Consider the following 27,053-nt stretch of genomic DNA (forward strand, 5'->3'; position numbering starts at 1 on the left):
GCATGTATTGTTTTTTTAAAAAAATCTTTTTATTGCAATGATTTTCCTTAAAGCTTTTGAAAAATATTTTCCTGCAAACTGTTTTTGGTTCCCTGGAAGAATGGTTTAGAAATATAATAAATATATAAATTTCCTGTAGGATAGTTTTTTGCTATTTTGTAAAGGATAGGACCATCAGATCTGGCATATAAAAGTCCAGATAATTACATAATTTCAGCAGAGGTACAGAAAATTTAAACTACATTTAAAAGTCATCTGGATTTTTAAAAACTTTAAAAAATTAAAAATTAATAATTGTAAAGTAAGGGTATCAAACCTCTGTTAGGTTTAATTTTACTACATATTTACCATCAACCCCCCCCCCAGCAAGTAAAAATATAAAGGCCAAAATTCTGGGTCAATTACTATAGTGATTTTCATGGTGTCACTTTGTCCTGCTATATATTTAAAGTGCAGCTGTCAACTGCCAAAAAAAGGCATTCCTCCTCACTTTATTGCTTTTGTGAACCAGGCAATTAAGATTTACTAAGTACAAATGTGGTTCAGTAAACAATCACTTAAATCCTATAAATCATCATAATTTGTTTCCTTACAGCTTAATATAAGCCTTAAACATCTATGGAGACTAACATCTCTACATATGCTCTACATAATTCACAAGTGACATCTGGCCCAGAGTCCTTGCAAAGCATTTAGAAACTTGGCTTTAGGTAATTTGGCCACATTCTTCTCCTATACCCTTTTTTCCTTACAAATTCCATAAGTTGCCATGGAACTCATCCAAAAACCATACACTTAAATTGTCTCTCAGTTCAGGATCACCAATTCATATATATGAAACAAATTCTAAGCATTTATTTTTGTGTTTACCACTGTTTTAATCTCAGTTTATGATGTTAACCAGTTATTTTGGCTAACTTCATAAGCTGAGATTAAAACAGTGGTAAACACAAAAATAAATGCTTAGAATAATTGGATTGGTAGGTTTAAACTGTTGCAAGTAAAACCCCTGCATCAGAACAGTCACTCTTCAAAGTTGGTTAAAGTATTGAATGAAGAAGCTTCTCAGACTCATTCTAATGTAGAGAAAATCTTGATTAAATCAGAATCATATGGCTAGGAACTGTTTTATGTTAGAACAAATGCAGAGTCTTCACTGGAGAATGTATGTCTTATCTCATGTGTTAATGTAAACACTATAACAATAAAGTACAAGATTTATTTTTAACTTGGCTTGACCAAAGCTCTGTTGCAATGACTAAAGGTGACAGTTTAGAGAAATATTAATCAGATACATCTATTTAAAGCTCAATCAATTCTCTTTTTTATTATTTTTCTACAGAAAAGCTAAGTCACCAACCCAGGACAATGAAGACAATCAGAGAACTCTTGGTCTACCGCCGATTCTTTCTCATTATTTTTACTCCCCTTCTCCTGCTTCCATTACCTCTCATCATCAGGACCAAAGTAAGTGAGAACTGCAGAGCTTTTTCAGCTTGGAGCTGTTTAGATATGCTTGACTGCACCTGAGGTGGCCAGCATACCGAGTTGCATTGATTGGGAAAGGCTGGGTTGTATATTGATGTTAAATTGTTTTACCTGGCTATATCACTGACTTGCAATATTTTATGCCCTACTGATATCAGAATGAAATTTTGTACAACATTATAATGTATGTGAGATGAAAATGATCAAGCCTATTTTTCTGATTTTTCTTAATGTGATTAAGAATAAACCAAGAAGGATAAAACGAGAAGCCATCAATCAAAGTATTTCATATCTTTTGAAATCACAGCCCCTCACAAAATCCTAGAGACTATGAATTGGATTTACTGCTCATTTGTTCCTTGTGCTCATCATTGGATATTCACTAGGCTCTAAAAAACAACAATAATAATGATAAAAATGCTAAAATCTATGTAAGGGCAATATCTTTCTTAAGCCAACAAAGAAAACATGTAAACTTTTGAGTTCTTCAGAATGGTAAAACAGTTGAGAAGAGATGGGAAATGAAGTCAGGAAGAAATAAAACCGATGTTGGCACTGTGTATTGGTTTCTTACATCATCAAAGCATGACTCAACTTACTTATATCTTTATGGTTTAGTATGTTGGTATTTGAAGCCAATATACTTTGTAAATCATGGCTCGTGAGTCAAGTTTTTGTAGAAACCTACTCAATTTTTGTTTAAATAATAAAGCATGGTTAAAGTAAACCTTGACTTACTGTGCTGGGTGAGCCTTGTCACAAACCTAAAACATGTTTAGTTGTGACATGTTTAAGTTGTGGATAGAAAATACTAAGATCTAAGGAAGTTTCAAACTACAGCTAAGGCAACAGGACTGAAAAAAAACTTACAGAGGGTTTTGAAAATATAAAATTCAGTAGGAATGTCATTAATCCTGTCTTAATAAAATGAAATAAAGAGATGAAAATCATTTTTACAATTGCTATCATATATTCCAGCCCCGATTCCTAGTTTCCACATTCAAAGAAGGCAGAAATTTAAAAGTATGGCAGAGGAATACCATACAAACCCTTCTTTCCCAAAGAAGACATTTTCATGAATCTGAGCTGGTTAAATTCTAGTTTGTAATATTTGTATTCACACACACAAAAAATATCAGATAGGCCCTATGACCTTCCCTGGGGTTACATGTAAGCTTCAAATGTTCTTTCTTGGACCATTTTTTAGTTTCCTTTGAAACAGCAGCATTTGCTTCATGCTTCTCCTACATACCTGTTCTCTGGAGAGTTTTCTCAGCAGCCTTTCCCTCTTTTTGATATTTTAAACTGCCTTCCATTTGTTTTGATTTCAAAACGAAGTGTCACATCTATGGGGCATTGTATGGAGGCTGCTGGTAGATGGAATTCGGCAGGTATTGGGTTCTTTTTTAAATGCATTAGATGCTTTCAATATTAATTAATCAATACCCTCTATGTTCTGTGTGCATCAGTGGCTGATACATGAGGACCATGGTAATAACAGAGGATGCAGTTGCCAAGAATGCAGTCGAGGCATTTAGAAAACAGGTTGCATATGTATGCAACATCTTCTGGTGACAGAAGGTTAAACTAAGCAGAAAACAGCAGCTTGTTAACTGGACAAGTGTGGCTTTTTATCTAGCAATGTAATCAAGGCACTTGTCAGATGTTAATAATGTTAATGAGTGAATTTTTGACTCCATGAAATTCTACAACGAAACTTTATTTTTGAGCAGCTGTCAACTCTCATCCTGATCAATGACTGTCACAGTCTTATTAGCTATACTCTTTCCTCCAACTTTATGTCTATACAGTATATTTTCACAGTACTGCACAGTTCCTTTAAGTGCTAAAGGAGGGAAATAAATCTCCCCTAATGCTGATTTTCTTCCCATCATAATTAGTCATAACAGAATTTTCAGAGAAGTTATTCTGAGAACAAATAAAAATAGACTTTGAAGATGGAAAGGTGAATCTATCACATTCATGCAATGTTCTTTTCTCTTGTGTCTTTTATGTAATAAAATGGGTTTGCCATGCAGCCATAACAATATATCCAATGCACAATCCTTTAGGCATATAGATCTCTGTTTGGATATACAGGTAGTCCTCAATTTACAATCAAAATTGAGCCTAAAATTTCTATTGCTAAGCGAGACAGTTTTGCCCCATTTTATGACCTTTCTTGCCACAGTTGTCAAGTGAATAACTGCAACTGTTAAGTTAGTAACATGGTTGTTAAGTGAATCTGGCTTCCACATTGAGTGCTTGTCAGAAGGCTGCAAAAGGTTCTGGTCATGATCCCAGGAACTGTCATAAATATGAAACAGATGCCAAGTGCCGAAATATTGACCCTGGGGATGCTATAATGGTTGTAAGTGTGAAAAACGGTCATAAATCACTTTCTTCAGTGCTGTTGTAACTTTGAATGGCCACTAAACTAATTGTTATAAGTTAAGGACTATCTATATAGATGGATGTGATGGATACATAGAGCAGTATATCTGACAGAGAAACCTATGCTGACATATGAAACTGGTGTGTGTGAAGCAGAGTCGTTGTATATTTATGGAAGGTGATATCATTTATATAGCCATAATATAGTTGTGTATGTTAAGTTATGAAACATGGGAAATGCGATATGGTACTATGAATGGTACACATAGCAGTAAAGAATCTTATGACATATTGAGTTGTGACCTAGGAGCTATCATCCTTAATTTTTCTTAGTTTTTCAGCTTGTATAGCTTTATCATTCTGCCAACCTAGCAGTTCGAAAGCACGTAAAAATGCAAGTAGAAAAATAGGGACCACTCCGGTGGGAAGGTAACAGCGTTCCGTGCGCCTTTGGCGTCTAGTCATGCCGGCCACATGACCACGGAGACGTCCTCGGACAAGCGCTGGCTCTTCGGTTTTGAAACGGAGATGAGCACCGGCCCCTAGAGTCGGAAACGACTAGCACGCATGTGCGGGGGAACCTTTACCTTTACCTTTAGCTTTATCAAGTTCAGATTATTTCCTTTGAATTTTTTAAAAAGTTTGCAGTAAAAATATTCATGTATTTTGATGCCTATTTCTTTAAGCATCCATGTTTGTGTATGTATTATGTCTCTAACATACATAATATTTACAAATATCTTTGACCAATGTGAGAATTATTACATTATTTTTACAAATTTATGTTTTTTTGACTAAACTTTTCATTTAGGTGAGTTAGCATTCTAAATGCTTATGCCATACAAAATGCAAAAACAGTTATGTTTAATGTATTAATTCAAACATGCAAACTTAAATAAGTGTTCATAAATTTGCCAGATGTAAGCTGAAAAATTCCTGGCAATAAAAAATAAAGTTTGATAACTTCCACTATCTAGGGGCCATCCAGATTTTTAAATCCCAAATCTAGTAGCCCTACATTTACATTTGAAAATTTTCAATTTAAATGCATATATCCCCATCTCAGTTGAAAGTTTCCTTATCCATGTACGTAGCTGTAATAGTCATCTCTCAGTATGATTTGACACTGGTCTTTCTAAAATTATCTAAAAATCAATCCTTTGCAACTTTTAAGTATGTTAAAGTTTGGTACCAGAGCTCTGATTCTTAGTAATCCTAAATCATAAGTAGTTAAAACTATGCAGTAAAATTTTGGATGGCATCTTAAGAAATTAATCATTGTTTGGGAAATATGTGCTAAATATGTAGACAGGTAGCCTCCCACTGCACAGTCTAGATCCATAGTGATTATATTTATTGTTGTATTTTCTTTTTAGAATATAATTCTGTAAAAATGGAAGTGCTATAAAAATGAGATTTTATTACTGCCTTTTCAACAATAAAATATAGAAGAATAAATTTCTCTTGTTTATCATCTTATTGAAATGTAGCTGTGCCTAAGAGATGGATAATTTAGTTTCAGGCAAAGAGAAGAAACTATGCTCAATCTGTTATTGAAATGACTAATCTTTCCGACTAATCTTTCTTCTCTAACATACGAGCACAAGAATAGTTTAAGGCATCCTTCATGTGGTAGAGAAAAAAAAAACTGGCTGCAAAAGCTTTAATATGTATAGATTTTTCTTTGGTTTGGTTTCTTGAAGATTTCTTTACAATTTTACTGAAAGCTGGTAACAAGTATTGGTTTCCTGCTTTTAATCTCCACTCTGGGACACAATCTGTTGCAGAGGACTAAGGATGTGGAAAGGCAGACAAAAATGTTCCATCATTAAGAATGGATCTTAGGGTCCCTGTGACACATATATCACATAGATCCATGGAGACTGTCTTATGGTTCCCCCCCCCCGGGAAGTTTTTAAAAGAAACAACAAACATGAAGAAACATATACTTAATCCCATTTAGGAGACTTGTTTTATTCATATCCAGATCACCAATCTTATATGGCAAATCTCAGTCCAAATATGCAGATGGAAGTATATGAGAATGTCTTCAAAAAGGCTTGGGTCCTAGGGCATTTATTTTTGTTTGTTTATTTTGAGGACAAAGCTTAAGCAAAAGAAATAACTCCATGGAGGCACATCCCCAGAATACAAATCTTAATACAGTATATTTGAAAGCAAAACAAGGACAATTGGCCTACAGATTGAAAACTGCGATTAGCACAATACTTTTTAAAATCACTTCTATATAGTTATCAAACTAACTGCCCAGATGAGTGCATTTCTGCCAGCAGAATAGTGTTGCCATGAAATCACTTGATTTTAGTCCAAATAAATGGTATTCCCTTTCAGTATGATAACACGAAACTTCCGTATGGATTCAAATTGGTAGAAGGTTATCATGGTTAACGTTTGTATGTAGAGGTTGGTCAGCTTTTGTTTACTGAAGGATTCATTGAAACCTGCAATTTGACCAGGTGTCTAAACTTTGGTGTACAACTATATATTTGGAATTGCATTTTTCTCTTTGGTTCTTTGGATTTTGTCATTTGACTACAATTATTGTCTAATATAAATCTAATTTGTTTTAAATTATTTTTTTTCTAGGAAGCAGAATGTGCATACACATTGTTTGTGGTTGGTATCTTCTGGCTTACAGAAGCTTTGCCTCTGGCTGTTTCCGCATTAATTCCTGCTTTAATGTTTCCACTGTTTGGAATATTGTCTTCAAAAAAGGTATATCTCTTCTGTTTGTTTCTTTTTCTCTACTGTTACTTCAGCAGTCAATTTATATTTCAAAGATTACAATGCATGTACTCTCTTTGATCAGATGTTGGTTTATAACAGGCATGTCAAACTCGCGACATCATGTGACGTTACGCGACGTATCGTGACTTTTTCTCATTGCCAGCAATGGGGTGGGCGTGGTTTCAGTATGATGCATCTGGTCCACAGGCTGGCAGTTTGATATGCCTGGTTTATAATGTGCCAAATGCTAAAAGGAGGGTTATAAGAATTAAGCTGCAATAATCAAGACCACCACTAGGGCCAACAGAGATACACAACTCTAATTCTTTGCTGCAATCTAGTTGCTATTTGTGGAACCAATTAAATAATCCTAGTAAAATGCCTTGAGTTCACTTACAGCAGAGGTCGTCAATCCCCAAGCACCGCAAAGCAAAGCCCGATCCGCGGGATGCAGGCAGCACACAACACCACATCCCCTTCAGTCTGTGGAAAAACCTCTTCCCACATAACCAGTTCCTGGTGCCCCAAAAGTTGGAGACCTCTGACTTAGAGCACATCTTGAAATCATCCTGACTTGCATTTATTTCTGCATTAGAGATGATTGTGATGCAGAAATTTAAGAATAGAGCTGGTCTGGTACAATGGTTATTAATACCAGGCTAAAAACCACCAAACTGTGAGTTCTAATCCCACTTTAGGCATGAAACTGCTGGGTGACCTTGAGCCACATGCTCTCTCTCAAGGCAGTGACAATCCAATTCTAAAAAACTTGCCAGGAAAACTGCAGGAACACAGAAAGATGACTGAGCAGGTTGCACTATGATGGCACTTGCTTATGATGCTAAAAACAAAATCACTTTTCATGAACTGAGTCATAGAATGAGACTGAGATCACTTAGACAACGAAGATACTAAGAAGTGAATGAAAATGACTTCCTACATTCATAATCTAAATTTATCTTACAATTCCCTAATTTTCATTAGCTCAGTTTATTTTATTTATCTCATACTTCCATCAGATGATGGGCACTGTTGCCACTAGCCTGCATCATTTTTTTCCTCTGAAACTGCTTCATATTTTTTTTGTTTTAAAAACTGTTTTTATTCCAGAGGAGCCGATGTGTTTTGTGTTGTTGTTGTTGTTACCTGCAAAGTCGTGTCCGACCCATCGCAACCCTGTGGACAATGTTCCTCCAGGCCTTCCTGTCCTCTACCAACTTCTGGAGTCATGTTTTGTGTATTGAATATCAAAAATTTAAAAGCATGCACTTAGCTAATAAGACACATTTTGATTTTTAGGTGGCATCTGCTTATTTTAGAGATTTTCATCTGCTCTTGACTGGTATAATTTGCCTGGCAACATCAATTGAAAAATGGAATTTGCACAAAAGAATTGCTCTGAAAATGGTGATGCTGGTGGGTGTTAACCCTGCATGGTATGTAGCATTCAAGTGTATGTGTGTGTGTGAATGTGTGTGTGTGTATGCATTTGTGTGTGCACACCCGTGAGGGTGCCATTGAAATGCCATTTGGCTCAGAAATGACTCTGCTTTGCAACTCAGTTGCCTCCTCTTTTCTTGACATTTTATTGTCCATTAGCAACCACACACTGGAAAGAAATTCAACAGGTGCTGTTTTAGTACAGCTTCACCATTACGGAAAGAATGGGGCAGGTTGAGCTGCAAGGCATTGCCTGTTTACATGCCAGGATTACTGCTCTATTTGGCTGCTAAAGAAATTTGCTACAACCAGCCTTTTACTGAAATTTAATTATATGTATCATTGGGGCGAGAAGACAAGGCGCACATGAAATGCTTCTGTTATTGACGATAATGGTGGATGGCTTGGAACAAAATAGCAGACGAACTAGTGAACAACTCTGACTCATCCTCCTTAATGGCTGAGATTAGGCAACCCACGAGATCTTTCATACACTGCATCGCTATTATTCAATTTATAGTTTAGGTAGTTGCAGCAGCAATTTCAGACTCAGAGGAATATTCTGTCTTTCCCCCAATTTGCTGACTGTTCTTACAAAGAAGAAATTAAACCCATGCTGTGCTCTTTTTTGTTGCTCTCAAGGAGTCAGATGGCCCCTACTGTCCCTTGTCAATCCCATCAGCAAGTCAAAAAGGAGTTTGTAAGCACAGCAGGCTCCATGAGTCTGAATTGCCAGTGGCTGCTGTGATGGGGAAGCAGTAAGCTGTCACTTATCTCTTTGATTGCAAATTAGCAATGTTAGCTAAAGCAGAAGCGTTTCTCCTCCTAATGTTCAATGTGGGTGAACAGGAAGCCACGGTAAGAGCCGGTAGATGTGCTAATGCATTCCTACCAGAAAACCTAGACACATACAATACTTGCAAAAAAAAAAAGTGGACCTTGAACCGAAGCCATCTTGATATTTTGCACATGTGGACATTCCTGCTGGACACCATGGGATGGATCCAAAGGTAGCAATATCTAGCCATTTATGGCAATCTAGAAAGCTAAGTAGGGTTAGCCTTGAATAGTATTTGTATGAGAGATCACTAGGAAACCTCATGCCAATATAGAATAGACCAGTATTTCTCAACCTTAGCCATGTTAAGTTGGGTGGCAGGGAAATTCAGGGATAAAGGCAGATATATGTAATGTGGCAGGATAATGTTTCAGGATCCAATCTGGGTCGGTCGCCAGAACCAGAGGTTTAGTCTTCCAAGCTGGATTCATGCTAGAGCCTATCCTCAGGCAGATTGTGTGCTTTGGGCTATTCTCTGTGTGGTATTTATATGGTGCCCGGTGTATGGCTTTTTAGTAGTTGATTGGGATGTTGATGCCTGGCTATTAAGTCACTGGCTGTCCTTTCCTTGTGCTACCAAGCCCTCATCTCCTATACACTTGATAAGCTGGTGGTAAAGCTGGAGTAGAAGTCCACCCGTCTTAAAGTGGTTAAGATTGAGAAACACTGAAATAGACTAAAAGTACATCTTTTATACCTATCTTCTCAGAGAAATTTAAGCCATAGTTCTATAGATATTCACATGGGGATACATTTCAGTAGTTTCAGTAGTTAGTTATGTAAATTACACATTTAGACTATAATACTGTAATTGGTTTCCTGAGACCCAAGTATTTTAAGTGTCATGTCACATTTACAACGATCCTTTGCAGTAATGTGAGTATATAATATTTCAAACATGAGAGTAATTGAGAGCAAGCAATGTTTTTTTATTAAACATAGACTTGCTTGGTTGCTGCACACACAGATGTACACACAAAAGTAATGACAATTTAATGCTGCATTTAGAGCCTCACACATCTTCTCCAATCATACGAGTGAGTGAACAAGTCACAAAGTTTAAATTTATTATACTTTTCCATTTAGTTTGGTCTGGGAAGTTACACCAAGGAAACATTAGAAAGTTAATAAGCTACAGCTGCCCCATGCATCTTTCCTTATAATCTATAATGGATTTTCCCAGAGGGAAGCTAAATAAATTGATCTTTCTGATGCTTATAGTATGCTTTTTGGAATTAAACATATTTGAAATTCCTTCCACAAGAGATGGCATATTCATCAGAACTGACTTGTGCCTTTGAATTGTTCAGTCCCGCAACCACTCTTCTCCTTCTCAATCTTGGTATCTTCATGCTTGTATGCATTACATTTTCTCAAGTCAGCATTTTGATAAAAAAATATTTTACACACTTTTCTGTAAAAGTAATAGAATATAGATTTGACTTCAGATAATATTTTAATTTAACTCAATTAAATTAAATTAATTTGCTAGGTTGGGCAGAGTTTTTATTATGCAATGATGTTGTCATCACTTGTAAATTTGTCAGCGGACTCAAGCTTTTGGCAGCAAATTGCTGTTGTGCTTTCACAGTGGGTTGTTTAATGGAGAACTATTGCCTTTAGTGGTGTTCTTTAATATTATTGAATAAGCTTTATCAACTTTAACAGAAGTTTTAAAAGAAAGTTTTACTTTCCCAGCGAGCGGCGCCACTGCCCATTCGCACGGAGGTGCGCGTGCACCTCTCCAAAGGTTTGGAGAGGTGCGCGCGCACCTCCGCTCGTTCAGAGAGGTGCGCGCGCACCTCTTGGAACGGGCAGTGGCGCCGCTTGTTAGGAAAGCTGCCACAGCCCGTTCCATCATACATTAAAAAATGGCAACTGCGTGCGTCTGCGCATGCGCAAGAAAAATGTTTTGTGCATGCACAAAATGTTTTTTGCGCATGCGTGTGCATGGACGCATGCACGCGGCTCCCACTTTTTTGTGTGTGTGATGGAACCAGTTCCCAGTGGCTCTTTTCCTTTTTCAGGTTGCCGACCCCTGGGTTAGACACTGTTCACTATAGTTTGTGAATGACAGAATCAATGTTCATATATAATAGAAATGGAGAAAGTGGCAGAAAGTATTTATGAAAGAACTGGAAATTAAAATGCGATGAACATCACTGATTAAAGTAGTTTGAATAATAGGGTTTTTATTAGATTGGATAGAATTCTGGTTTTGCTATAATGAAGTTATTTTTGAAGTTATATTGTTTCTACCTTCATTATTCATTTTTTGTTTATTAAAAAGTCTGGATAATGAATGGAATTGACCTTCACTTGATAGAAATAAAATGTTTAAGTAATTTATTTAAAGCTGCTGGATAGCGCTTGTTATAAGCAAAGAGTTTGTGTAGAAACACTCGTACCAACAGGCTGAAGAACAGCTTCTATCCATGGGCTGTCAGGCCCCTGAATGGGAAATAACTCTATGTATGATTGACTTGTGAGGCCGGTGTGTTGTGCAATTAGCTCACATGGTGTAACAAGATGGTGGGTTTGTTGTCACTGTGAGTTGTGGGGGGGGCACAAAGGGAGGCTCAGTCAATCTCACTGTACACATGTTGTACTTTGATAATAAAGGTTCATTCATTCATAAAGTAAAACCTATGGATATTGTTAATGTTGTAGGGTCCCAATATGTACAAGTCGAAACCTAAATTATTTAACTACCGTATTTTCCGGCATATAAGATGACTTTTTAACACATGAAAATCTTCTCAAAAGTTGGGGGGTCGTCTTATATGCCCAGTCGTCTTATACACCGGAAAATAGTACATAAATCAACCGAGCGCCCCCATTCTTACAAAGCAACTTCAAGCCTCCATAGTCCAGTCCCCCCTCCAACGTGACTCTCCCTTCCCACCCCCAAGAGCCTCTAAGCCCCTTCCCCTCCCCCTTGCAAATGCCAGACCCCGGGAGCTCTTGCGTTTATTCCAAAGGGTGGGTGGAAGGAAAAGCCCCTTTCGGCTCCAGCTTGGCTGCAAGTCGACGAGACCGGGAAGACACACCTTCCCCTCTCACTATAGAGGAAGCAGGGCAGGCTGGCATCAGGTGGGAGCCGGCAGGGCAGTCCTGCACACGTGCATGCTCCCCGGCTGCTAAGGAGTCCTCGGGGAGCCGTGGCAGGCGCCTCATGCCCTTCCCTCTTGAGGCGGCATCGGCGGAGCCGTCCAGTGTCGGGCGGGAGCTGGCAGGGCAGTCCTGCGCACGCGCGCGCTTCCCGGCTGCTAAGGAGTGCTCGGGGAGCTGTGGCAGGCACCTCACGCCCTTCCCTCTTAAGGCGGCACCAGCGGAGGCAGCACCAGCGGAGCCGTCCGGCGTCGGGTGGCAACCAGCAGGGCTTTGCACCATCTGCATCAGATGGGTCTGAATCGGGCTTGTGTCGGACACTTGGCAACTGGCATGTAAGAATTTTCCGGCGTATAAGACGGAAAATCTTGAAAATCTTCTCAAAAGTCGGGGGACGTCTTATACGCCCAGTTGTCTTATACGCTGGAAAATACGGTATGTTGATAGCAAAAATGTCAGTTTTTCATATTTGGAAAAGTAAGGCATTGTAAATAGCATGTAAGAGTGTCAGACATATTCATCTTGAACACTGTTGAAACTATCAAAATCAAGTGCAGTATACATATATGTATATGTATACACACACACACAAACACAAAGACACACATATATATATGTGTGTTTGTGTGTGTATACATATACATATACGTATACTGCATTTGATTTTGATAGTTTCAACCTGGAGATACAGTTTCACAAATGCAAAAATATTGCTGCCTACAAATCAACTTTTCATTTCATAAGGAATACTAAAATGTTTGAAATTATGTTTCAAACACTTTTTCCAACTTTCAGCTCCTGCCCATCTAGTTGTCAAATCCAGCTACCCCAGATTTTCTCCAATTCAGCGCCTCTACAAATTTGTAAAGGGAGATCATGCATGTGGTTTCTTCCCTGGTGGCTGGTCTTATTACAAAGACTTTATGATTTAGAGGAAAAAGTAGCAACATGTACTGTTTTCAAGAAATTGTGTTCTATTGCTCTTTGTATCAGTCAGATATTCAGCTGCTTGATAGTATTTATGATTAAAGAACAGCTTGTTGTATGGCAGAAACAAGTGACCTTTTGGGGGTCGAGGGCTGTGCACCCTTTGGAGTTAACAGACTAATGAGAGAGCCACAGAGTCGATGAGGATATATAAGCATGTGGGTTTAGAGGACATTTGGGGTGCTTCTATTTTTAAATTGTTGATTTGCTTGTCACGAGCAAAATTGAACACCTCATTTATTTCCTACTTCAATACAAAAAGAAAAACTCTTTCTGTTGTGTTGGGGAGGCTCTTGAAAGAGATAGGAGTTGCTTTCTCCATCCTTCCTATATGGGCTCATTAAAAAGTTCAGTGAAATACAGGTAGTCCTCAACTTCCAACCACAACTGAACCCCAAATTTATGTTGCTAAGTGAGATAGTGATTTTTTCCCCTCATTTTATGTTGTTTCTTGACACAGTTGTTAAGTGAATCACTGCAGTTGTTAAATTAGCAACACAGTTGTTAAGTGAATCTGGCTTTCCCCGTTGACTTTGCTCATCAGGTAATCACATGATCCCAGGACACTGCATACATCATAAATATGTATCAGTTGCCAAGGGTCTGAATTTTTATCACCTGACCATGGGGATGGTGCAACAGTCACAAGTGTGAAAAATGGTCGTCACATTTTTCAGTGCTGTTGTAACTTAAAATGGTCACAAAACAAACTGTTGTAAGTCAAGGACTACATGCTCAGTGTAGAATATACTTTGAGATTGCCTTTCCTGTAAAAGCAATATATTCCCATGCTTTAACTGAGACAATCATAGAAAGTTCCCCTATCAGATGGACCACTAGTTGCTCTAATTCACACAGTAGTTATCTCTGCTGACTGTTGTTTCACAACTTTTCTTCTCTCTTTTTCCAGTGGAAAAGCCCAGGGGAAAAGTAGATTCCCCCAGGAAAAAGAGATACTAATTAAAAAAACACACACATATATATATATACTATACATTTTTTACCAGATTTCAAACTAACAACCTAATAAAGGTAAAAATAAAGGTTTCCCCTTTCTAGGCTTCTCCATTTCTTAACCAAGGGAGCTAGCATTGTCTGAAGACACTTCCGTGATCATGTGGCCAGCATGACTATATGCCAAAGGTGCACAGAACACAGTTACCTTCCCACCGAAGTGGTACCTATTTATTTACTTGCTTTTGCTTGCTTTCAAACTGCTAGGCAGACAGGAGCAGAGGCAAGTAAGGGAAGCTCACCCCTTTGTGTGGCATTCAGGGTCTTGAACTCAGGCTACCAGTGTTCTAGGTGATAAGCTCAGTGTCTTTAACCAGTGAGCTATCCTGCCCCCTAACAATCTACTATTTATAAGGTATCACTATATAACCATAGGGTCGCGATGGGTCGGACACGACTTCGCAACTAACAACAACAACAATATAACCTTTGACTGGTTATAGCACTACTGGTAAAGCAAATTCTTGATTCATTTGTGGGGCATTTTCCTCCCTCTCTAAAGTAGGCAATAAATAAAAATGGGCAGGAGAATTCTGGAGGATATAAGGATATAAGGAGAAAAAAAGAATATTTCAAAATTGCAGCAGGAAAATGCATTTTATATTTGTGACAGGAGGAAAATGCCACATTGTCCATTCTTGCCTTCCAAAAAAATTATTAGCCTTTTGAGTGACAAGGCAATTAGCAGGTGCATATAATACAGAGTAATAATGTATTTAATATATTTATATGCATTATCCATATACTGTATTAAAACTGCCATGGTTTCTGCCCATCCAGTACAATCCAGCAGAGTGGGATTAATTTTTGCAATTTAGGAAGCACTCTACCCCTGTAGTGGCACTTGCCTTCTGGAATGAGATCCCCCAAGAGATACATACATTTAATATAATAAACCTTTATTGTCAAAGTACAACATGTGTACATTGAGATTAGCTGAGCCTCCCCCCCGTGCTCTCTCCCCCCCAACACACAGTGACAACAAACCCTCCATCCCACCACACTATGTGAACCAACTACACCACACACCGGCCTCCCAAGTCAATTCTGCATAAGATTATGTCCCATTTAAAAGCCTAACAGCCCACGGGTAAAAGCTATTTTTCAGCCTGTTGGTACGGCTGGCTATATTCCTATATCTCCTACCGGATGGTAGGAGAGTAAAGAGATACCATCCAGGGTGTGAGTCATCCCTGAGAATCTTCCTCACTCTTCCAAGGCAACGAGCCCTGGAGATTTCCCCTTTTGATGATAATATTTACCCTGCCCTTGGGTTACAGTGGATTGGGCTCCTTTGTGATGTTTGCTTCATGGTTGGATTGCCATCTTCTGATTATCTTGTAGTGATTTTTGTACTCGTTATGGTTAATTTTCTGGGTTTGTTGTTATTTTATTGTAGTGAGCCACTCAGAGTCAGTTTGAGTTGGGCAGCATCAAAATTGAATAAAATAATTAAAATAAATTTAATTATATTGATTTAACTGGATCTAGATCAAGGAAAGATCAAAAGCAAGGATTGGAAGAAGACAGAAACTTTCATTTGCATTTTTATAATTACATGCATAATTCATCCTCATCCGCAATCTTTTGCAACAGTAGTTATAACCCATTTTTTAAAAAAATAGCAGGCATAATAAACCGATATTATCTATCATTTAAGCATGGCCTAATAACTTAGTGCCCATACAGTGGAAGAACAAAGAGATCTATTATTTTATCAGCTACCAGAGGAATGGCACCTGTATTAATCAGAAAGCCAGTTGCAGCTCTCAGGAAGCAAATATGTTTCTTACTGTTGGAATTTTCACAAAATCATAAAATGCAGAACTTTGCTATGGAATCAGTGGATAGCAGTTGGTAGTAGTTATAGGCTTCCTGCAAAGTCTCTAGGAAATATTTGGTGGTTGTCGCAGAGATGCTGAAAAGATACTTAATCACCTAACAAAGAGTTAACAGTAATTTGCTGTAATTGAGAACCATACTTAACCAATTGGTTGTTTTAAATGTGTGCTATAGCACTGTTGTTTCATAAAGCAAAAAACAAAAACAAAACCATGAAAATTGTTTATAAACATATAACATAATTGATGTATTTTATACTTTATCTTTTAAAAAAAACTAACTGTATGAACAGTGATTTGTCATAATTGAAAGCCCATCCTCAACTAATGATTAGTAGTTTAAAATATAGGATAGAGCTATATGGTCAAAAACAGAAAAAGAAAGCTACTGGCTATTTCCAGAAATTAATTTTAATATAATTTATATATTTTATAAATAATTATTATTGATAAAATAACCCATGATTTATTTTACCCGGCTCGTTTAGGATTATTTTGGTTTTGCATGCTTAAAATAAAAAGCTTATGTTAGTACATGAACATATTAGAGAAGTGTGTATGTGTATGTGTGTATGTTCAGTTGAAGCTGTAAAACCTTCTGTGTATCAAACTTTCTATTTATGTAAGGAGTGCCCAGTCTTTGTAGGTGTGAGATTTAAATACATCTCTGAATCATATTCCAGGGCTATGATGTAAAAGGGACAATTTTTTTAAAGAACATAATAACATAGAATGACAGAGTCGGAAGGGACCTTGTCCAATCCCCTGCTTGGACAGGGGACCCTATACCATTTCAGACAAGTGGCTGTCCAGTCTTTTCTTAAAAACTTACAGAGATAGGGTACCCACAACTGCTGAAGGCAAGCCTGGTTAATTGTTCTCACCGTTGGGAAATTTCTCCTTAGTTTTTGGTTGCTTCTTTCCTTGCTTTATACAATGTGTTTTATTTTGTTGTTAGAACTGAATTATTGTGGGTTATTGATGATGTACAACACCCAAGTCTTTTAACCAGTGGGCTGGAAGAAAGAACAAAATAAGCCTATTAGCTTTAGTTACTTTTAAGAACATGTGCTGATAGTGATCCTTATCCATTCACAGGCCATGATCGGTTCAAAAAGTTACATACTCTTTGATGAGTTTGCAGAACCTATGGTATGAAGGTTTCCATTAGGTTTCCCTTATTAAGAGAATACTCCAGCGTAACCATCAGATGTAGAGAAGTTGGGGAAGAAGATCAATAGATTTATTTATTTAATACTATTTCTATACTGCCCTTCTCCCGAAGGACTCAGGGCGGTGAACAGGGCAAGAATAAAAATACAAATCACAAAAGTACATACAAATGTCAGAAGTACTTTGGTAAACGGCTTTGGTTCAGTTGACTTCATAATACTTACAGCTTGAGTCAGTTCAACTTCATGAAATTGATTGCCTAGGATGATCTGGCTGTTCTTACTGCATGATAGGAGATCATTTGAGATAGCTCTGCAAACAAAAATGAAGAAAAAGTTGCTGCTGCTGCATTGTTAACATAAGATTTGGAGAGAAATTTGTTTTATCTTACTGTAGCAAGATAGTACACCCTATGAGTACACCCTGACTGGTAACAGTATAGGGATTTCTTTCTTTTTTTGATAACGTGGACTTATGGAAGTGTTTTCCTAACATGTTACAGACACTTTAGCAAAAAATGTTAAAGCCATTTTTAAGCCATTTTTCATAAGTTTAAATAAGTCTACCCTTTCTGCATTACTCTTTACAATGATTGAAATAATTTTTATCCTCACAGATTTCAAAGATCTTTACAGTCTTTCACAATTACCTAGACTAGTGCTGTTTGGTGTAAATTAAAACGTGATGTATTTATACATGATAATCATTAATTGTATTAAAAATAGGGCAATATCACAAATTGAATTTGTCCCAGAATTGCCTTTCATTTGCATTGTATTATGGGAGCAATTGCACAAAATTGATCAAGGTTATCCCAATGAAAAGGCAAGTCAGTGGCTGCTGTTCTATGTAGAGTATGATTTGATGCATTTCTATTTTGGCACATTGCTGAAAATTCTTATGCTAGACTGTTTCCTATATCAAACAAAGATACAGTACTGTCAGCAACTCTGCTGTGTGAGTAATTGAGCAGGTGTTCCAAGGATATAATTTCTCAGTTCAAAAAGAAACTTTAGGAGTTGGCAGTGAAAGCTTATTGGAAGGCCCTGGCAATCTAACTAGAAGATTACATATCATTCTTGGAGAATCTTTGTAGAAAAGAATTAGTTGGACTGGGATGCAAGAAACTAAGGCAGAGACCACAGCCATTAGGTACCAAAGAGTCTCCACAAAAATGAATGGGATCATGTCCTGTATGTCTCTCTCTGTGTGTTTTTTTTAAAAAAAGTCAAGCTGTCATGTTATAACTGCACTATCAAAAAGTTTTACTCCCTTTTTTACATATACAGAGCTTTGATCATGGGGTTGAAGTGATCATCCCACATTTTTGTCCCATCTCCATACGCATTCTTGAAATCCGATAAAATACAAAGCAAGATTAAAAAAAAAACCTAGTAGAAACATACAGCACAACCATCACATTATGATGAAGCAATTCCCAATTGTACATATGGAATGAGTTGATTTCACACTAATGAAGGCAAATATACCTGTCCCAGGATAAAATTGCAAGATCCAATCTGGATCATTCACCAGGACCAGAGATTTAGTTTTTGGAGCTTTTGGACTCATTCTGGAGCCCATCCTCAGGGAACCTCTCTCTACCAGAATGTGTGCTTTGGACTATTCTATGCATCACATTTATGTGGTGCCTTCCTATTGGTTGATTGCTGTGTTGATGGCTGGTGATTGGCTGTTGTTTCCTTGTGTTTCCAAGCCCAAGATTTAATTTCTACTCCTGCCTTGTTTCCAAATAGAAAAGTGATACCTTTATACAAATCTGTCTGTTTTGACGTACCAGAAAAATAATGTTAAGAAATGGCCTAATATGGAAAATCTAGGGATCTTGAAAGTCAATATTAATTAATTTGAAATATGGAAAATTGCAGTAATTTAGGGTATTTCAGTAATACTCCACCCATTTGTGCATTTCAAACATCATAAACATTAATGATGCAACTCTAGTCTAGTGTACTAAAAATCATTACTGAAGTCAATTGTGCACCTGTTAGGTTTCAAATACATTTTTATAACAAAAAATAATTAAAAGTGGAATCCCATTTAGTGAATCTATTGTTTGTAAATCTTGCCTTTACCAGAATGTAGACTAGTGTTAGTTTTTACATTATGGTATAAATTTAGAACATTGTACATTCATGAACTCTTAGCTGAATCAAATCTATTCACCTATTCAGTGTGGAAAAAACCAATAATCTTCAAATAGATTCAGAGTCACCTTGATTCAGTTCAATGCCCTAAATGCATCTGTTCATTCAGCTATGGCATATATTATTCAAAGTTGCTTTGGTTGTCTTTCTCTGAGAAAACTCACATAACTTGAAAAAGTCATGTGATTTGAATTTATTGGGCAGTATTTTTTAATACTTTTTTCATCTTTCTTCCCCCCACGCCCGAAAGTGATGGTATTTCATCATGCTTGCTTTCCTTTACTCCCATGGTTAAATGATTTTACTGAGATCAACAAGTTCTGTTACAAATGCAAATTGGTTCTAAGTTATTTTAATGTTGACATCTTTGAAAATGTAGTAAATGGAAATACATATATTATGTAGACATGATGTAAAAAGTGTTGTTTCCATTATTGTGGGAAAATTTCATAGAACACTTGAGAAAAAAAATCCATCAAAGTTTGAAAACTGAATATGTTGGCAATTCAATTTGTACATTTTCTCTTATTCCTTAGTAGAGGCATACATAGGATCTAATGTTTTCATCAAAATGAAGAAACTAGCATTGTTACATCATGGCAACATTCTGTCCCTTTCAATGATGCACATATAAAAAGAGATGGGATAATTGCATTGTAACAGTGCTGCTCTGAGACATGCATGCAGTCTTGTGGATACTTCTATAGATCATCTGAAGGTCCATATCCTGAACTGTATAGGTAAAGGAAGGGTTGCAGCTTGTGTCAAAAGTCCATGGTTGGGTCTGAAAGTCCATGGTTGGATTGTGGAAATCCAACCATAGCTGGGAAAATCCTTGCTTCAACCATTGGAGAACCACTGGCAGTTAATGTAAACAAAAGTGAGATAGATGAGTTAAAGATGTTATTCTACTGCTATCTTCTTAGAGTCCAATTCTGCTTGACTGGCCAGAGTGCTAAGTTAATTAGTTCATACTACAGCTACATAGAGAAAGGAATTAGAAACTTTAGTAGGTCAGGAGGTGCTAACTCACATTATTTTTAATAGTCTTATTATAATTACTTTATATTAAGTTTAATGTTAATAGCAGACGTAGATGGACCTTTTGCTATTATTTCAGGCTCACCCTTGGTTTTATGATCAGCTGTGCATTTCTGTCAATGTGGCTTAGCAACACTTCTACAGCTGCTATGGTAATGCCAATTGTAGAGGCAGTGGCTCAGCAAATCATTAGTGCAGAAGCCGAAGTGGATGCAATGGATACGACATGTGCAAATGGAACCACTAATCCTGCCTTGGAACTTGAAGGTAAGTAACTTCAACCCAATTTTAACCTCACTTGGAGAAAGATCACCTGAGGGGGAAAAGAAAACTTCATTTGGATTTTTTTGTTTTTGTTTTCACAGAAAATATTAGTGAGTGTGAAACAGTTGACTGGAAATCCACTAAAGCTGAAGGGTAATATATATAGAAAAAGAGCAAAATATTTATATGATTTACCTTTTTTATTAGCATTAAAATAATTACTACTGCAAATATTTCTTTCCAGATATAGCAATGGTACTGCTCATGCTGTGTGTGACATTGAAAATGAAAAGGTATTTAAAATAATTTATCCCCCTTGTTTTAAAGATTAGAATATCTATGACAGTCAGATTAACATGTTATAGTATGAGGAATAAAAATTGAACTCCAATGGCGTTAGAAAACAAAACAAGTTCTATTGAAGCCTTTGCAAAGGCTGGTAGTTCTCTTGGTAATTGCTAATTCCAGACACCACACTTGAATCAATTTCAGCATAGACTTTTATATACTGCCCCATAGAATTATGCCACATCCTTCCTTTTCAAACCCAGTTGATAGGTCTGAATTAGTCACATGATTTCCAACTGCCTAGCAACCAGACTCTCCAATTATTAGATCAAAAGCCCCTTTTGTTCCTGTCTTATCTCCCCTTCCTTGTCTGTGGCATGATTTCTAACATCCTGCTAACTCAGCGTGTAGCTTATCTACAAGGTGAGCCTGTCAATCTAAACTGGATAATTGCAATTAAAAAGGATTTACCGTATATCTTCCCTTGTTTATCTATAAGAATGCCTGCTTTTCATCTGGAAGCTAGGTATGTAACAAGTGCATGCTTCAGTTAAACATAGCTGCACTTTGGTTCATATTTATAGTTTAGAATACTGACTCTAGGCAGTTTTTATAAGGAATAAACCTTATATAAATTGAATAGTATGTTATTCATAAATTATATGCTATTCTACAATAGTGTGCACTTATTCTAAAAGTATGCTTTGAATCAGTGTATATGTTGTTGTTGTTAGTTGCGAAGTCGTGTCCGACCCATCGCGACCCTATGGATAATGTTCCTCCAGGCCTTCCTGTCCTCTACCATCTTCTGGAGTCCATCTAGGCTCACGCCTACTGCTTCAGTGACTCCATCCAGCCACCTCATTCTCTGTCGTCCCCTTCTTCTATTGCCCTCAATCTTTCCCACCATTAGGCTCTTCTCCAGTGAGTCCTTCCTTCTCATTAGGTGGCCAAAGTATTTGAGTTTTAGCTTCAGGATCTGGCCTTCTAAAGAGCAGTCAGGGTTGATCTCCTCTAGAACTGACCGGTTTGATCGCCTTGCAGTCCAAGGGACTCGCAGGAGTCTTCTCCAGCACCAGAGTTCAAAGGCTTCAATTTTTTGGCGCTTAGCCTTTCTTATGGTCCAGCTTTCACTGCCATACATTGCAACTGGGAAGACCATAGCCTTGACTATACGCACTTTTGTTGACAGGGTGATGTCTCTGCTTTTTAGTGTGCTGTCTAGATTTGCCATGGCTTTCCTCCCAAGGAGCAAGCGTCTTTTAATTTCTTGGCTACAGTCCCCATCTGCAGTGATCTTGGAGCCCAGGAAAATAAAATCTGTCACTACCTCCATTTCTTCCCCATCTATTTGCCAGGAATTGAGAGGGCCAGATGCCATGATCTTGGTTTTCTTAATGTTTAGTTTCAACCCAAGTTTTGCACTCTCCTTCTTCACCTGCAACAAGAGGCTCTTTAGTTCTTCTTCACTTATCAGTGTATATAGTGCTTCTCTATTCCTCCAGCTTACTACATCTCCTTTCCTAAAAATACCTTATCTAAGTGCCTCTACATGCCTATTCTTTAAGCAAAAATGGAAAATTACAACATGTACATTTATTGTGCACCTCACATATAGTCAATTGAATAATATTATATAATTATTAGTAGTAAGCAATATTGCAGACCCTACACAAGCAATGCTTATATGCTATGTCCTGGATGGAAGGGAGGGAACTGCCAATAATCTATTCTGCCATCCTCACCACTCTCTGCACTGCCTTTCTGTCTGAAGCAGTGATGCTTCCAAACCGGACTGTAATGCTGTATGACAGGATGCTCTCAATCATCCTTCTGCAGAAACTGGTCAGGACAGGGGAAGGAAGATGTGCTTTTCTCATGCGACACAGAAAATGCAGGCACTGCTGTGCCTGCTTTACCAGTGTCTCACTGTTGATAATTCAAGATATTTCTTTTTAAATTCATTTGGATTTGAGATGGGTACGAAACTTACTCTATCCTAATTTCCATGTTCAATTCTTTAAAATTTCTATTTATTCTATTTCTAGCTGAAATTTCTATTTTGACAGATGTATTGATTAAATTGGCAAATGTGCCACAAATTTCCTCTAGTTATGCTTTAACTTGTTTGATTTGAATTGTCTTTTTTTTCTTTAAACATATGGAAATAATTTAATCAATCAGTTTGGAGACAGTGGACATCTGGCAATACTGTATTATTAAAATGAATCTTCTGTGACTTTCAAAAGAAACAGAGGCATTTCTATTCTAGTTTGGCCATTTCATCTGGCTGTTAATATACTGAGATTCAAATTATTGGGCAAGTTGTGAATTATTAACTTATTTGAAAATGAAACTTATGTGCTTGTAGTGAAAGCTACTATAGACATTTGAGTATCATCAGACATGCATTGTTTTTTATTCTTGGCTAACTTACTATTTTTCAGAGTTTATATTGACAATGAATAGCTTAAATGTAATAAGGAAAACTAGAATCTTAGGAATAGGATTTGATTTTTGCATGTTCCTCAGCTATCCTTTTTTCCCCCTCCTTATTGAAAAAGGAATTAGGGAAAGTGGAAGAGTTACTTTATTCTGGATCTTCCTAAACTCTGAAGAATTTTCAGGGAAAAAATAATTTAACTAGGGAAGGCTGGTTTACCTTTACCTTTTTTTATGAAAATTGTTGATTGTATTTATTTGATTTTTACTTAAGCAGAATTCAGAACTGAGCCAGACTGAAAGACAATACCGGAACAAAAAAGACCATATGATATGTAAACTCATGTGCTTGTGTGTTGCCTATTCATCCACCATTGGAGGATTGACTACCATCACTGGGACGTCAACCAACTTAATATTTGCAGAACAATTCAATACGTAAGGAAATTAATTAAACTGTTTTGTTCCAAAATTTAAATATTTAAAATTCTGCTCTTCTATCCACTTAAGTTAATTTGTGTTGTGTCAGTGCAGTGCTTTCTAATAATATAACCTTTCTTCATTTGGATGTCAATGCTAATGAGAGATCCTACATCATAAAACTCTTGTTCTATTGGGAAGAAGTCAGAATAAGAATTTTCTTCACTGATGTATCCCTGCTAACCAGACAAAAGGCTTGAGCCCTGTATTCAAATTTGGAGCTTTTCATGTGTCCAAAGCTGTTTTTATTGAAAAATGCCCTTTCTTAATCCTTCTCATTCTTCACATCCCTAGTCATACACAAAGCTTACCACATTGTAATTAGCTAATTCAAAAGACCTTTGTGTCAGATCATATACATCCCAATAGAATAATTATCCATTTAAGTAATTTGCTTCACCCTGCTCTTGTCAAATACCTGCCTGTATCACATCACCTTTTTTAACCAATTATGGTAAAATTAATTACTGTTTGTATAAACCACAATCATTATTCATTTCTAAGTACTCAAGGCATAATTTCTGTACTCCTTATGATACCTGTGGGCAGGAATGCTCACCTTCATTTCATATTAAGAGCACACCTCCATAATTTTCTCCCAATTCTTCAAATGTTTAACTGCTAAGTTTACACTCTATACAAATAGGAGATAAATTATTGCCAGCAGGACTAGCAGTCATGGTAAATTTTATGACATTCATAAAAACACAGTGTAATAGATATAAAAGGCATTACACAGATCAGGATGACAGAATAACAAATCTGTAATCTTGGCTGAAATAATTATTGTCAAATTGGCTACTATTCCTTCCCGCCTCCTCCCCATTTTTTATTAATACATTTGAAAATACTGGAGCTGTTTCAAAAATATATCCTAAATGATTTTGGCCCCATGAAATGTCATTCACAGGTAAAGCTTTGTGGTGAATAACTTGAACACACACACACACACACACACACACACACACACACACACACACACACACACACACGAGAGAGAGAGAGAGAGAGAGAGAGAGAGAGAGAGAGAGAGAGAGAGAGAGAGAACATAAACTGCAATATTTTTCCTTAGATATGGATAACAATCATGAACATTCTGCCAGTTTCACTCTACATCCCAAGGATTTCTAATCTGCTAAAATGATTTCCAGTTGCCAGGAATATTGTCTGTCTGCCACTTGTAATTCATTCAAAGTTGCATCACTGCAAACCAAATTGTACATAAAAGAATATATCATAGGAACTTCAAAACAATAAAAGAAAAGCTTATGATCAAATAAGCCAAGACACAAACATTTTAAACTCTTGTTGAATAGAAAGCAAGGGACCATAGCAAAATCCGTATTCCCCTCTAATTCCTTGTGTGAGTTTGTCTTGATAACTGGGGGTGGTATGTGCATTTTCCATTCAAATTAATTCCCAACAAAAATAGGACTTGGGTTGCATATACTACCTAGGGAGAGCTGCAAAAACGTATTAATATATGATATAGTATTATGACATTGGCTTTGTGGGGGCTCTAGGATAATTGTTATAGCTGTTTACAATACTACTGTTTTATTGGAGACATATATACAGACAGATAATTTTTCCCAAAAAATGTAATGTTAAAAGATAAACAACAACAACAACAACAACAAAAATTAGAAAAGGAAAAGAGCTCAGAAAAGATTGTCCCAAAGGTACTTTTTCAAAAGGCAATAGGACTTTGCTTTGGATGAGAAGATGGTTCACTTCTCATCCAAGAAGCATCTTCAGTTCTGACTAAGTGGTGGGGAATGGAAGGATTTATATTCCTTGCAGTCATCTGGTCATTTGAGAGAGTGCTAATCCTTCCATCACCCCCACCATCCTGCTAGAACCAATGAAGCTTCTTGGATGAGAAGCGAAATGTCTTCCTCAGGGAAAAACAGTCCAGTTTGAAAAAACACCTTTGAGACAAAGTCCAGTTGCCTTTTTGAAAAAGCACCTTTGGGACAACCATGACCTGGATGACTAAGAATCTCCATAGACGTTCAGCTCAGAAAGGAATAAAAATACAGAAAAAGAAGAAAAAAAATGAGGAAAATTGAAAAAAGGACTTCTGACTTTTTTGGTACAGATATAGAGATAAGAACACATCAAACTCTTACTCTGGTTAACATTTATCTACATTATTTTGATAATCCCATATAACACCAATCATCAAGTCCCAAAATCAGCTTTTCACTTCTTTCAGCTTCTTGCAAAAAGTCCAATAATGGTTTCCAAATAGAAATTACTTTTTCCTTTCATCAAGGCTGTCAATTTTGCCATCTCTACCAACCATCAGCATCACCATCCATCCTCCCTTGCAGGTTTTTGTAAGTCTTCCACTTTAGAGCATATAAAATTCTCAGTGCCATTATCATATATAAAAGCAAAGTTCCATTAGATGTTTCCAATTGGAGACATATGCTTGATCATATTAATTGGTTCATAAAGGCTATTAAATAACTGGCTGCTTTTTCTGGCCTGATTTTCCCAAATGTCTTGGTCTTCCAACTCTTGCTTTAAAAAGAAAGTTCAAGAAATGGGGAGGGACACAAGGAACTAATGAATAAATCCCTTCCTTTTCATCTATTTCTTTTGCCTGTTCTTTTCTCTTTGAGTCTATAATAATTAGGAGTCCAGATTTGCCTTGTTGGAGGCAGGGAAGGGCAGAAAAATGAATTCAAGCAGCTACTGCTTTCTCAACTCATAATTTAAGATGCGTGTACATTCTTGGGGTTGCAATCAAATACACAACCTATAGGGCAGGCTCTAATAAATAGTTTGAGTAAACAGGAAGTTCTAAGGAAAATTCATTCAGGGCAAAGGCAGAAGATGGAGAGCTGTGGAATTGGAAGTAGGTGAGCAAAGAAGGCATGTAGAAAGTAATGAATTGAGCAGCTGCTCAGCAGAAGGAAAATGAATGCCCAGGATAAAGAAATATTATTACTAAACTGCATTAATATCCTCAGGCTTTATAGAGCTCATGATACAGCTCATACATGTCAAACACAAGGCCCGGGGGCCAGATCCGGCCCGCGAAGTGGTTGCATGTGGCCCGTGAAGCCATCCTGGAAACAGTGAGGGAACGGCCCCCACTGCCTTGGCCCTGGCCCAGAGACCCTCCTTCTGCCAGAGATCTGTCCCACTCCTGCCCGGGCCCCCATAGGCACCCTTGATGCGAATGATGTAGAGCTGGCCATGCCCACCCAGTAGGCCATACACACTCTAGCCACGCCCACCCAGTAGGCCACGCCCACCCTGGCCATACCCACCTGGCCCCCTGAGGGCAACTGCAATGCTGATGTGGCCCTCAATGAAATTGAG

At 37.3% G+C, this 27,053-nt stretch overlaps 1 protein-coding gene across 1 annotated transcript in view; it reads left to right on the top strand.

Annotated features, from left to right (window-relative positions):
• Positions 1-1,368: 1,368 nt before the first annotated feature.
• SLC13A1 (solute carrier family 13 member 1) overlaps positions 1,369-27,053 on the top strand; it is a gene marked incomplete at both ends in the record, with an annotated part of 38,725 nt that continues 13,040 nt past the window's right edge. Inside the window, 7 exons of the mRNA XM_083365811.1 lie at positions 1,369-1,467; positions 6,490-6,618; positions 7,930-8,066; positions 20,323-20,510; positions 20,609-20,660; positions 20,752-20,800; positions 23,512-23,675. Of these exons, the coding sequence (XP_083221937.1) occupies positions 1,369-1,467; positions 6,490-6,618; positions 7,930-8,066; positions 20,323-20,510; positions 20,609-20,660; positions 20,752-20,800; positions 23,512-23,675 (818 nt within the window). The remainder of the gene's footprint in view (positions 1,468-6,489; positions 6,619-7,929; positions 8,067-20,322; positions 20,511-20,608; positions 20,661-20,751; positions 20,801-23,511; positions 23,676-27,053) is intronic.

Source organism: Vipera ursinii (genome assembly GCF_947247035.1).
Source record: "Vipera ursinii genome assembly, chromosome: 6".
NCBI lineage: Eukaryota > Metazoa > Chordata > Lepidosauria > Squamata > Viperidae > Vipera > Vipera ursinii.